Below are 13,334 nucleotides of genomic sequence, written 5' to 3' on the forward strand. Positions count from 1 at the left end.
CATCCTGGATTCCATAACGCCACTCTAATCTATTTTCCAGTGCTCCCCCTGCCTTTCTAGCCGCCATTTTAAAACCCACAAGATCAAGAAAGGTGTCCCAAATTTTCTGAAGAGCAAAGTAGAAGGAAGTCCCCTGATGAAACTTTAATGCAATGGCAAAGTTTGTTTCGCTAACCAAACTCATTTGGTTCTGGCCGAATGTCAGGCAATACTGCTCGCAACATCAATGTCGTACAACTTCACTGAGTCAAATTTAGTGCTGTAGCCCTTGAACTGCAAACATGGGCTGCAATTTTCCTTAATCCAAATAGATTACCGTATTTACTCGCATAATGAACCCTCCCCCCCCCCCCCTTTTCTTCTTCACAATGTACTTTTTTTCCCTTTAAATTGAAAATGCAGAGAGAATATGCTTTTATCTCAGCATGGTTGCTGATGCCATAAATGACTGCAGCAACTTGATATCACGCTACAGTACGCGCAGAAATGCTAAAAACACATTCCAACAAAAAGAAATCTCCAACAGTAGCCAGAGACATGAGCGCGAATGCCGTGGCTCACAATTTAAAAATTTTGCGCTTGCGTAGTACCACCTGCTGAACGCAAAACAAACCTTGCGCCATAAAAACGTTGCGGCGTGCGAACAAAGCGCAAAACGCACTCCGCAATCCTTCCCTGCTCTTTTTCGTTCCGGCTGGTTTTGGCGTCGTGCGAATAAAGCACTAAACATACTCCGCGCTCCTCTGCTCTTGCTGTTCCGCGATGTCGCCATTACGCTCCGTGGTTTTGTTGTTCAGCTGTGTTCCGACCTTTTTTTTGTGCTCCTGGAGTGCGCTGTAGCATGGGCTAGTACGTGAGCTACACAGCCGGTTTTAAGCTGAAGGTAGTGGAGCATGCGTTGATCCACACGGAAACCGCGTAGCTGGGCGCTTCAATGTTGACCCAGTGCGTGCGAGACGTTTTTGGGCGATGAACAGGGATCCCCGTGTGTTTCGTGGCCCCAAAGAAGAGAAGTTTCCCAGTGTGAGGAAAAAAAGTTTTAAAGTGCCTTGACGGTGCAGAAGTTGGTGTGCTGCGGGCCGACAACGAATCTGAAGCCGCAAGTGACTTGAGTGAGGACCGCTCCATGGCGAGTACAAGGCCACTAGCACGTTGGAAATAAAAAATAAATTTAATTACGTACACGTTTTTACAAAAATGCTAAGGCTCTGACAGCGCCTTCTCTTAGCAGCTTTGTTGTATGAAATTTCAACTTTTAAAAATCTGTTGAAATTTTTTTCCCGCATAATGAACCCTCCCCACAAATTCATGCCAAATTTGGAATGCAATTTAACTCTCACAGTTCGCCCGACATTTCTTTCCTCCGAAACAAAGACAATTCACATGAGTTTAAAGTTTTGGTAGTCATCAGTGTAGTGGATCAATTTTTCCCACCTTCTAGCATTGCACCATGCCAGGTGACATTAATCTCGCTGATCTTTGTAGCACCAACCTCAAAATGATCGCTGCTACGAGGCATATCTGTGCAACCTCCCAAAAGTATCGCAAATCGAAATTAGCTCCACTACAGGTTCCAGTAGCCATGGGAACAAATTACAGAGCCATACAAACAATGTTCGCTGCAGTACTCCGACTCTGACCATTAGCCAGCAGGCAATCGAAGCTGCAGCCCACACATCTCAAGACGTACAGCCTCCGTCAAAATATTGTCAGCCATGCCAAACGTGTCTGGGTCACAAGGAATTTCATGCAAAAGCTGTATGCTTAACCGCACCAAATTATTTCATCGCAGTCAGAAAAATAGGTGTTTTCTCAAGCTTTCTGATATAAAGCTTTATTAGACTCGCTCGAGAGGTAAGCTTGTACTTTGAATTTTTGTGGCCTATAAATTTCTGACATAGCCCAGGAACTTTTGACAAAGACTGTACATCTTCGCCGCAAGCGCAGCACTTGTTTACTCACGTCGTCACGGTAGCGGTAGGTGTAGTACTGGGGGAACCGGCGCTTGTGGAGGATGAGGAATGTGATCCGTCGGATCATCCGCTCCTTCATTATGGCACACTGGAACACACACAAGGAATCGATGTGTGGCACGCTCAGAAAGCTACACTACGCCAGCAAGCAGGACTCGCAGGACCTGACAAGGATGCCTCAGTAATACATGCACAATGTTTCTCCCGCTGTCGCATACCCATATGGCGCATACCCATATGGCACATACCCATATGGCACATACCCATATGGCACATACCCATATGGCACATACCAGTTTGACATACTTCTGTATGGCAAATGCTTATATGACATATTCCTGTATGACATATGCCCGTATGACCTATTTCTGTACGACATATGCCTTGTATGACATTCCTGTATGACATATGCCTATATGACATTCTTGTATGACATATGCCTGTATCACATATTCCTGTATGACATGCCCATATGACATATTCCTGCATATTACACTGCTCCAAGTCAGGTGCCTCGATGCCAGCACTGCCGTACGGCAGAGGTGCGCGTGAATCGAGGCATAGGCCCATATGGCGAGAATCCGTTACCTTGAGGGGGCAAAGCCTGCCACTTCCAGTACACACCCAGTGACATCTACTGGTTTGCTTTGAGCATTCCTACTGTATGGAGCAACTGCTTATAGAACCCTGCTGTTCAGTTTCAGTGGCCTGGGGGTGGAATCTCGGGTTTTCAGTGCAAACGAACTGGGTTCGAGCCCCAGTAGTTCCCAAATTTTTTCAAGAACTGCGATTTTTTACATTAAATGTTCTTTTGGGTCAGTTCTGCGCATTATTCTCATGAAAAAGGTTTGGTACCCCTTAGGTCGGTTTAAGGATGGACTGCCGCACATCAACACGTTTAATTAACGTTCTGCATCGCACTGGAAGTGCTTGGCTTGTACTTATCTTCAATATTGCACTCGTATGCAACATGTCCATACGGCACATAATGATATGGCATATACCAGTATGGCATATACCCGTATAGAACATGCCCATATGGCACGAACATACCAATATGGATATACCCACTTGGCCAAGAACTACGTTTTCAATACCGTACCAACATAACACCCAGCTGAACAGCAGATTGGTTATAAAAGGATAGGATCTGCATGCCACACAACAAAGAAAATTATGGGTCCAGTTTAGATGACAAATTTTAAACTAATATCAACTTCAGTTCACATTGCATACCGATAAGGGAGGTAACCCTTTAAGTTTCTTATAATTCAGTCAAGAGTATTGAACGGCAATTATACAAATATTGGAAGTACCGTGTAAATATGTTATCAAAAGTGCAGTGCCCACTTTGACCTCATGCCTCTGTGGAAAGTTAAACACATCCACTGCAGTTCCAATCGAGCAACAAAATACGCTGGTACAGAATGAAAAAAAAAGGTTGGCGCACCTTTTCTTGGCAGAATGCGTAGTATTTGGCCGCATAGTCCTCGTCCTCATTGGGAACGTCGTTCCGTATGGCAATGTTGAGTATGTGCATCGGCTCCAAAAACTGCAAAGTTCACGCACAATAGAGGGCACATTTCGCAAGTGGCCAAGAAACCAAAGTCACTCAATTTTCAAACTCCAGCACTACCACACACACACACACACACACACACACACACACACACACACACACACACACGCACACGCACGCACACACACACACACGATATATACTGAGCTTCGAATATAAGGCAGGGTATGACTTTGACACTACAGATTTTGGGATAAAACCTTGCCTTATATTCGAATAAATACGGTAGTAAAATCCGCAACAACCAAGTCCAGCAGCAGCGGTATCCTCACCACAACAAAGCACGTATTTTCACGTTCCCAGCTGATGTCGCTATGTACAGATTCCCCTCCACAATATCCATAACACTTTAATTCTTAAGAGACTCATAATGAAACTTTCTTCCTTAGCAAAGCAATGCTGCTGTTGTCCGGTAACAAATGCAGAGCTGAAAAGAACTCTCCGTAAAAACTTCAAGAGGTACTTCACCCGGTCTTTTGGGTACATTACTGGCACAGACCCAAAGCCCAGTAAAATGTGAACCTCCTCACTTTCAGATTGCTGGTTTAAGCCTCCGTTAACAGAGAAAGATTGCAAATGTAGCCCTACAGAATCACATTAATACCTTAGCTTTTCTTATCATGCCTCACTTAATACCGAGAGTGTCTCAGCTTCTTTACTCCATTCACTCACCACGGGGCTTTCACTGCCGTCGCAAAACGATGGTCCGTTGTGATCCCGCGACCCAAAGTCGAACTCGCTGCGTGGTACAGCCGTCGGAGACACGGCAAAGAACTCCACCAGGTTGTCGAAGTCGCTGAAAGCAGGCAGCGTAACCCAATTAATCGCTCATCAAAACACTACGCCCTTTTGCAATAGCCACAACCAAGTTGATCAAAAATGTCCCATACTTTGTCATATTTGCCTCCGTGCATACCCTTATACAAAACCCCTGCTCCTTCTGGACTACGTGAACGCAGACTTCAAGCTCATGTTACGACAAAAAATCACCATTAAAGCTTTTAGGTTGGATATATTTAAGCCCACTGGATCAATCTTTCTAGCTTGAACCAAACAGCGTAGGCACTAGAGGCCTAAATGCCCAAACAATGCCCATAGGCAGTCTGGCATATGGGCATTGGCCGAGCGACATGTTACGACCGGCTGAGCCCCGGCCAACGGTTGACGTCAAGCCATTAGCTGTACGACACAAGCCTTGCTTGTTGGCTTCCCCCTCTTTAAGTAGGCACTTTAACTCAGACACAACACTACACAAAGAATATAATAATAACAAGAGGGAGATGAACACGATGAGAAAGAAAAGAGAACACGAACGAGAACAAGGACACGCAGAAGAAAAATACGGTTGATCCCTCTTCCATAGGAACCGGTAGAACACGAAAGTGAAATGTGCCTTCACAGGAGCAGTTGAATGTTTACTGTGCATCGATATAACTTGCACATCCCAATTTATATTTTGTCGGTACGGCATGGTTATACGCATCAACATTAGACACTAGATTGCACGCGCCAGAGCATTGCATAAATCCGACTGAAACCAGAGGCGCTCGCAAATCGTTTGTGTGAATGAAACCAAACGGGTTGTCAGCGAATTGTTTGGTGAACACACAGTCCACTGCAGCGAAAGGAGCGGCGGATCGTGCCACGAGCACGACATTCGCAAGTCGGAGTTGATCTTACTCCACGATCATTGCCTTACAGGCTTCTTTGCAGGTTACATTGCGCGTCCCCGTACACGTAGGTGCTGGCTTGAGGCGCCAACTGTCGGCACTCATTAGCATTATGATGCACTACTTTGCTTCACCTCTCCTAGACGGCACCACCATCCGAAGAGAAGGATATAAGGTGTGTTTGTCGTCCCGTTTATGCGTCCGTTCATAGGACAGTCGGGAGCGCGTTTCATACCTCCCGTTCCGGCGAAAGAGCTCATGGTTCAAATCCTGGCGCAGCCGCGTTAATCAAAGTTTTTCTGGCGATGTCATTTCCGTAACGGATGTGACGTCGGTCAGATCTTGCTGGACCCGGGCATAAAACACTTTCGTGTTAAAAGAGAAAAAAGAAAAGGAGAAGTAAGAGGAGGAAGAAAGACAAGCTAAGCCAACTATCAACCACACCTCCCAGGATATGACCAGACAGCCAAGCAGCTAAGCTAAGAAACTGTATTGATCACAATAAAGAACGAAACCCTGGTGCACTAATGGACTCCCGACGAGGGCACCCGACTGATCGGCGGGTGATTGCGCCCGGTGAAATACGAGACGACACGTGTTGCTCACCTGGTGAACTGGTCGAAGGTGTTGAAGGCGGCCATGATGCCGACACGCTGGGAGTCCAAGTCCGCCTGGTCGTGCTCCCAGGACGACAAGGCTTCGTCGGCGGCTGCTGCCAGCAGTTCGCCATCACTTGTAACGGGCATTTGTGCCTGCCTGCATTGGCAGCCATGCGGGGTTGAACACGGCGGTCGTTAAGACAAGAGGTTCCCGCATTTGTTGAGGAAGGGATCTGTGCCCACAAAAGGGCTTTCCAGAGTGGCACAATAGAGACAAGAGAAGACCGACAAAAAAAAAAAAAAAAAACAACATGAAACCAAAATAGGCTTAACACCTAACCATATGGGCGCACAATATCGACTTTCTTCTGTTTGACAAGGTTCGGCATAAGCAAGTGCAAAACAGGCGTACTCCGGCATACGGCAAATGCATTGCTGCGCGCTTGCTGTGCCCTAGTCTGTGCAAACCAGATATCCGCACGCTGAAACCAGTACTGCCCACATGCCCTATGGATGACTGGTTGATCAATGGAGTTGGCAGCGAGAATGGGGCTCATTGTTTTCTCTATGCGTTCGCTCGCAGGCCGAAAATGGGTAGTCATGTAAATAAAAAGGGTCCTTGTTTTATTGTTCTACATTTGGATGAAATTTGATAGTCAGAAATAGTTAAGGCAAGCTAGGCATTGGTGTTTGGCCTAGGCCATATGACAGCCGTTGCAGTTACGGCGGCTGCCATGGGGCACTTGATTGATTGTAGGGCTTAACGCGCCGACGCAATGCGGGCGATGAGGCGCACCGTATTGGAGGGCTCCGGATTAATTTTGATCTTCAACGTGCGCCGAAATCTCGTATACACGGGCGTTTCTGCTTTTCGCCTCCATCAGAAAAGTGGCCGCCACGGCCGGGAATCGAACCCGCGTCCGCATGCACAGCAGCACAAGCCATGGGGCACTTGTACACTAGCTTAGGTCGATGCGCAAATACGTTATGTTCCCATGTGGTTGGGCCTTTATGGCACAATTTGTAGAGCACTGTTGACTCATTTTGTAAAACAAGTGACAAGGCGTGGAAAAGAAAATGAAGGTCAGAAGAGATTCTAGGGTGAAGTTTCTTGAACCCGCACTTGCGGGTGGCGTGATGCAACTTCACTCAAGCAGTCACTTATTTCAATTTTTCACAGAATTGACTTGCCTGTTTGGATGTGAGCTGGGCAGGAGGAACTGAAACTGAGCCGCGCTGATTCCGGAGGGAAGCTGCAGATGCTGTAGGCACGTCAGATCGTAGGAGACGTACGCACGCCTCACGTACACCTGCAGGCAATTACGACACAGATTAGGCCGCTGTGCATACAAGGAGCCGTAACATAACAAAATATCACTCCCACAAGGGGTGGCTCCCAAATACTGAAACTCCAATACAGAAGTTTTCGTTGGAATTCGCTTCGGAAAGTACATTTCAGATATCTTTGAGCATTCCGTTTTGGATGAACGTTCGGGTGTAGTACAGATCACCTTGAACTGCGCTAGATTTTGCAACAATAAATTGGACAACGGGCCATCCAACAACTAGCGCAATTCAAGACAACGCACAGTGCCAACTAGATTAATGTGTTGATGCCAGCTAGTTGGTATGCCATAAATAAATTAGGCTTAAGCGCCACGCACAACTTCAGGAAAAAAGGGTTTCGACAGGACAGAGGCGCTCTGTCCTGTCAAAACCACTCTTTCCTGAAGTTGAGCACCTCAAAATGGCTCACCCCAGTGAATGGGGAAAGACGAATATGCATTTTAGTTTATTTTTTTCCCCATTGCATTTTATTGCAGCCTGAGAATGTGGACACTCCTAATGATGCTGCACCTTTCAGAAAAATATGCTTGCTGATTTATTTTTCATGTTATTTTGATTTATTAATGATTTGATAAAGATAAATCTTTAACGATAACCTGTTCTTCCTTCCAAAAGAGAGTTTGGCCTATGGGCATTGGCCGAGCGACATGTTACGATCGGCTGAGCCCCGGCCAACGGACACCGGCCGATCAGCGGCAAAGGTGTTCACCTCGAGGGCGGCCCTCTGGACAACAACGTTGCCGTGGTAGAAGAAGTCTGGGAGCACGTCGAAGATGGACGTCTCGGATAGGATCAGCTTCTGCAGGTTCTCCGGGCAGAAGTCGTGGCCGTACATGTCAATGGCTGACAGGAAGATCGACTCCATCTGGTTGTGGCGCAGCTCCCAGGCCGGCTGGTGCGTGGCTATCAGCACCTGGACAACAACAGGGCAACCCCAGGGTAACACTCAGGGTGAACTCGGCAACACGGGGGAAAAACGAAATGCAATAAATTCTTTTGAAGCATGAGCCCCTCTGTTATATGCTGAGCTCCTCTAATGTCGGCATCACTACCATACACAACTGCGTTGCTGAGTAGACATTTTACCAGGACGAATATAATGTGTCTGGTGCCAAAATATGACCCTTGAGCCTTTTATTGAATACAACCATAAAACTCTGCGTACCTATATGGAATGCTATACATTGAGCCCTTTAAAGTTAGTACCACTATTGAACACCAATGTATTGTTGAGAAGGCATTCTTTCAGGGCAAATATGAAAAGTCTGGTGTATGATGACCTTTGTGCCATCTATTAAATACCTTAGTAAAACCTCGTGTATCCCTTTGTAGCGCTGCACAATGAACCCCCCTTCACTTCTATGAACAAATGCCATGACAGGAAGACCTTTTTCTAGGGCAATATAAGTGGTCTTGCATAAAAACACCTAAGCCCTTCGATCATTTTTTTTAGGCCAAAGTGCAATACATGAAGCATTACTGATGGACATCATTCAGTCCACATATACTAACGCATAACAAAGAGGACATGCTGGAAGCCCATAAAAATAGCACCCACAAAAATTGCACAAGCAACCAAGAGCATCTTTCCAGCAGCTTTGATTTTGATCAGGTGAATTTCACCTCGCAGCCTGGTCACATAAAATCTGCTCAGCGTGATGGCAATCGATGCTTTGGCCAGCTTACTTTTCGTGTGTATTGTACACACTCAGACACAATGCTTGCCCACTGACTGTCATTTCGTGAGCCATAAAGAAACAACCCTGGCATTGCAACTTTTGCAGGATGAGATGTTGACACCAACGTACAAGAATGAGCGAGCACGTCCGGTATTTTGCCTAGACCTCTCAAAATTTACTGTCCACTTCTTTGGGAGAACGTAATAGGCTGGTAGAAATGATGATAGAAAAAAGCAGAACCCTTTCGTACACATTAGCTGATGCCCACGGCTTCCCCTTACCTGTCTTGCTCTGAGGGCCACCTTGGCATTGTCTGTCTTGCTCAAGGTGGTCAGCTCGTTCAGAATGGATGACAACTCGTCAGTCAGTCCGGGCTCATGGCCACACAGGTGATCCTGTTTTGAAAGGTGAAACAAAACAAGAGGTGTCAAAGTGAATACAGAAAACACAGACAAAAGATCTGCATGGTTGCTAATGAATGGCTGAGTACCGTATTTTTGCACGTATAACCCGCCTCTCTGCATATAATCCTCACCCCCACTTTCAGCCTGCCGGAAAAGAAAAAAAAATCTTTGCGCATTGCCCGCACGTTTGATACAGGACAGGCTGCACCAAAGCTACTGCTCAAGCAACACATCACATACTATGTAGGCAGAAAAAGCGTATATTTGGCAAGAAGAACACACTGACTGCAAGGCAAAAGTCACAATTCCCTCGGTGTCACTGCTCTCACTAGAGCTATGGAAGGCTTAGTCAGTGTTACCGTGTAGAAGCTTCACGGCACAACACGCATTGCTGTGAAGCTGCACTAAAGAAGAAACCCCACGCATTATCCGCACCCCTACTTTGCCACTAAAATTTTGGCATTTTTAGTGCGGGTTACACGTGCGAAAATACGGTATCCTACTAGGACACATTTCCACAATATCACTGCAAGCTACTGCAGGAACCCAAGCAACCAAAAATAAGAAAATTACTTATTTTCAATTTGGTGTTGAATAGGTAAGGCGTGTGAGGCATGCGAAATTCAATCCCCGACCACTTAGAAAATTCAACCACTTACCACCTTCATTCAATGCCTTACAGTTCCTTAGTGTGTGTCAAGTCTCATAAAACATTGGCTACAAATCAAAACTTGAGCCTCACACTGTAGTCACTATCCGACGATGCTGGTTTACATACACGATGCGTTGGACGTTCCAGCAAATTCTCTCCAAGACGTTCATGGTGTTTACCAGACTTGGCTTAATGCAGAAAGGACAGAATTAGATTCTGACTACTGAACTCTTAAACATCATACCGAAAAGAGAAATTAACCAACGGTCAGGTACGGAGCTGTGAGACTCAAACTAGACATGCATTGTTAGACTCGGTACAAGGCCAGCCACTCACAATGAGCTTGATGATAAGCAGGTTCTTCTTGGCCACTTGCAGGTGCGAGAAGATCTTGTCGACCACGGCGGACATGTTGTCCTTGTGCTTTTCACGAAGCAGCGCCACACACTTGTCGTAGTGGCCTGCAATGCAAAGGGGGGATTGGCTAACTTCCAAAACTACTGTCCCGCTAATGCCAATCTCTGAGCCTGCAAGTGTAAGTAACCGCCCACGCAAGCCCTACAATGCAAGCTCGCAGCATTGTTAGCTACTTACACTATCACATGGAGGCAGGATCTCACACATTCAAATGACTTAATAAACGTCTTACAGTCACAAGTAAAAGTTAGGCTAGTTGGTATTAGATTGTTGAAAGTTAGGCTAGTTGGTTCTTGGGCTAGTAAGTTTTGACATTTTAAAATTTTGGCTTTTAGTCTTGACTTTGAAAGTTGGGCTAGTTGGTTCTTGGGCTGTTAGTTTTGAGATGCTGAATTTTGGCTCGGTGTCGAAAGTTAGGCTAGCCGATTTTTGGACTATTAAGTTTAGAATTGTTAAATTTTGGCTAGTTGGTTTTGACCCATTGAAAGTTGGGCTAGTCAGTTTTTGGGCTAGTTAGTTCTGACATTAAATCTTGGCTAGTTGGTTTTGACCCTTTGAAAGTTAGGCGAGTTGGTTCAGACTTGTTGAAGGTTGGGCTAGTTTTGACTTGTTGAAAGTTGGGCTAGTTCGTTTTTTGAGTTGTTGAGCCACCTGTGTACACCTTTCTTTGTCGCTGCCCAGTTTTTTCTATTGAAATGCATTCAATACAAACATATTTCATGGCTAGAGTACAGTTCCCAGTTCCATAATTTTCACTCGGGTCCCATGCGAATGTAAAGCTCAGGTCCCACCAAAATGTGTGTTTATCTCTAAATGACAGCAGAGGTGGCTGGCAAAGATATGGCACTCGCACAACTGGAAATTCTCTGCAAAGTAAAACTGTCTACCATCATGACACACAACTACAGGCCCCTTGGTAGCATTACGTTCCCGGACTAAATAAATTACCCACCCTGTTGGAAGTCGGTCTCAACAGCAAGGTACTGCTTCAGCAGCTCCTGAACGACGTTCTTCATGCGGCCGCGGATACCATTCCGGTACCGCTGTACCAGCTGGACAATGCCCTGGGTGGTCATGAAGAATACGTCGCGGTCCGCGCGCTTCTGCAGCGTTGCTGCATAGCTGTCGATCACGCCTGCAATCTGCAAAAGAAGTCAGCAACACTCAGTTCGCTGTCAAACGAAATGAAGTCCTTCTCACGAATGCTCACTGGATCTCAATCTTTACAAGAAATCAGAAAAATTGACCACTCAGACGACTATCATTATGCCAAGCTTCGTTTACTTGCCATAATTCATAATACCATAAAATAATGAGCAAGCGCACCCCCAAAACTTGTAGATAATTGGTCTAGAGACAAGGAGGGGGCTGATTCAAGATGGTGGCACAAAATGGCTGTGATCGCGAGAAAAGCACTGCAGCTTGAATTACCAAGATGTTTAGTTGTGACACTTCAACCAGTTGATGCTAAAAACGTACATTCTGCAACTCGTATTGGCTTTGAACATTGTGGCATCCAAAAAACAGGAAGAAGAAAAAGAAAAGAAAAAAAAAAACGCTGTCGGAATGGGTGGAACCGGGAACGGTCCGGTCGTGTACAGAAACATGCAATTCCCAGAAAATGCTAGGGGGGGGGGGGGGGGGGGGGGAAGGGGCCTTGCTTGGACGGGGGCACTTGATTGGTATTTTAGGGTATATCAGTTCCCAGGTAAATGTAATTCCTGTCTACTACCAATACGTGTGCTTCTACAGAAGGAGTACGGTTACAGGAAACGATAGCTTCAATAGAAAACACCTTGTGTTGTGTTGGAACCATCCTGAACGAAATTCCGCGACTTTGTCAGCTTATTAATAGACTATAAAACCCCGGGAATCTTTATCTCAGCGAGTACTATGGTTAACTCATTACAAATAACACCAGCTTGTATTGAACATCAGCTTGTATTGTAATAACATCAGTCTAAGCCATTCCAGCACCACCGCAAAGCGACCGTGAAGCAGACAGCGCTATGTCTCCATGCTAGGATAAAACCGTAGTCCTACCAACTTTCGTTCAGCTAATTACTTCCCCAGCATCCTCAATCCCAAATTACAAACTGCATTTTGTTTCTTGGTCTCATCAGCATTGTGCCCAGCCAACACGCTTGTAAATACTTCCAAATTGCAATTAAAAGGGAGACTGCCATTCATTTCTAAATACCACTTTGACCATTTGAGCAGAGGTCAATGTCAATCAACTTCTTCCTCTCATTTTCTGCCCCACCTGTTGGCTCGGGAACTGGGCGAGGACAGAGGTGATGTTCTTGTCGTACATCTTCATCAGCTGCCGAATGCTGTTCTCGACGGACGGCTGGATGCGCCCCGAGATGGACGAAATGATGTCCTGCAAAGAGCGCAGAAACACGAAGGGTCAGCTGAAGGAGTCTTTTCCAGAGTACAGTCACAGATGCTGCAAGCCAGCACAACGCAACCTTGGCTGTTTTCTCTGGAAGTCAAAACTGTGACCAGCAAGGATTCCGAAGCCTCTGTGACGCAACTTGGACGTGCAATTTTCACTTCAGGTACAAGAAAGTCGCATGAACATGTTGAGGCTAGACCCTTTGCGTGTTCTGCCTAGTGCTACTAGTACCAGACCAATTTGCTAACACCGAGGCCCTCTTTCACCACTACATGGGTCTCCCCTTTAAGTCGACCTTACCAAGTCCCTCATCAAACAGTTCATTTGCCCCTGTAACTACAGTCTCATGTGTCTCCCTGAAGAGAAACCTTACCCCCAAATTTCTTTAAAACGGCATTGCGACACCAGCTGCACGATTTAAGCAAGCACTTAATCATGAACTCAAACTGGTATTGCCACACCCATCCACTGAAGGCAAGGGACCAAACGTTTTTCCCTCATCTACCAAACGTCCACCTTGTAATCCATTCAGGGTTCTGTGGTCCCACAACATGCCCAAACTGTCTTTTTTTTAGCTTCCCACTGCAAAGCAGGAAATTTTAGTGTACAGGGTCAG

The 13,334-nt window shown here is 45.9% G+C and overlaps 1 protein-coding gene across 10 annotated transcripts in view; it reads right to left on the reverse strand.

The window, feature by feature from the left end:
* Positions 1 to 13,334, reverse strand: part of Acc (acetyl-CoA carboxylase) — a 135,562-nt gene that overhangs the window by 29,937 nt on the left and 92,291 nt on the right. For all 10 annotated transcript variants that reach the window (XM_077673972.1, XM_077673971.1, XM_077673973.1 and 7 more), the window contains 10 exons: positions 12,584 to 12,703; positions 11,273 to 11,462; positions 10,240 to 10,364; positions 9,129 to 9,242; positions 7,878 to 8,081; positions 7,009 to 7,131; positions 5,829 to 5,974; positions 4,225 to 4,348; positions 3,424 to 3,525; positions 1,963 to 2,061 (listed from right to left, as the gene is read on the reverse strand). In XM_077673972.1, the coding sequence (XP_077530098.1) occupies positions 1,963 to 2,061; positions 3,424 to 3,525; positions 4,225 to 4,348; positions 5,829 to 5,974; positions 7,009 to 7,131; positions 7,878 to 8,081; positions 9,129 to 9,242; positions 10,240 to 10,364; positions 11,273 to 11,462; positions 12,584 to 12,703 (1,347 nt within the window). The remainder of the gene's footprint in view (positions 1 to 1,962; positions 2,062 to 3,423; positions 3,526 to 4,224; positions 4,349 to 5,828; positions 5,975 to 7,008; positions 7,132 to 7,877; positions 8,082 to 9,128; positions 9,243 to 10,239; positions 10,365 to 11,272; positions 11,463 to 12,583; positions 12,704 to 13,334) is intronic.

Source organism: Haemaphysalis longicornis, unplaced genomic scaffold (genome assembly GCF_048455015.1).
Source record: "Haemaphysalis longicornis isolate Haplotype H1 unplaced genomic scaffold, Haemaphysalis longicornis Haplotype H1 scaffold_6, whole genome shotgun sequence".
Classification (NCBI taxonomy): domain Eukaryota; kingdom Metazoa; phylum Arthropoda; class Arachnida; order Ixodida; family Ixodidae; genus Haemaphysalis; species Haemaphysalis longicornis.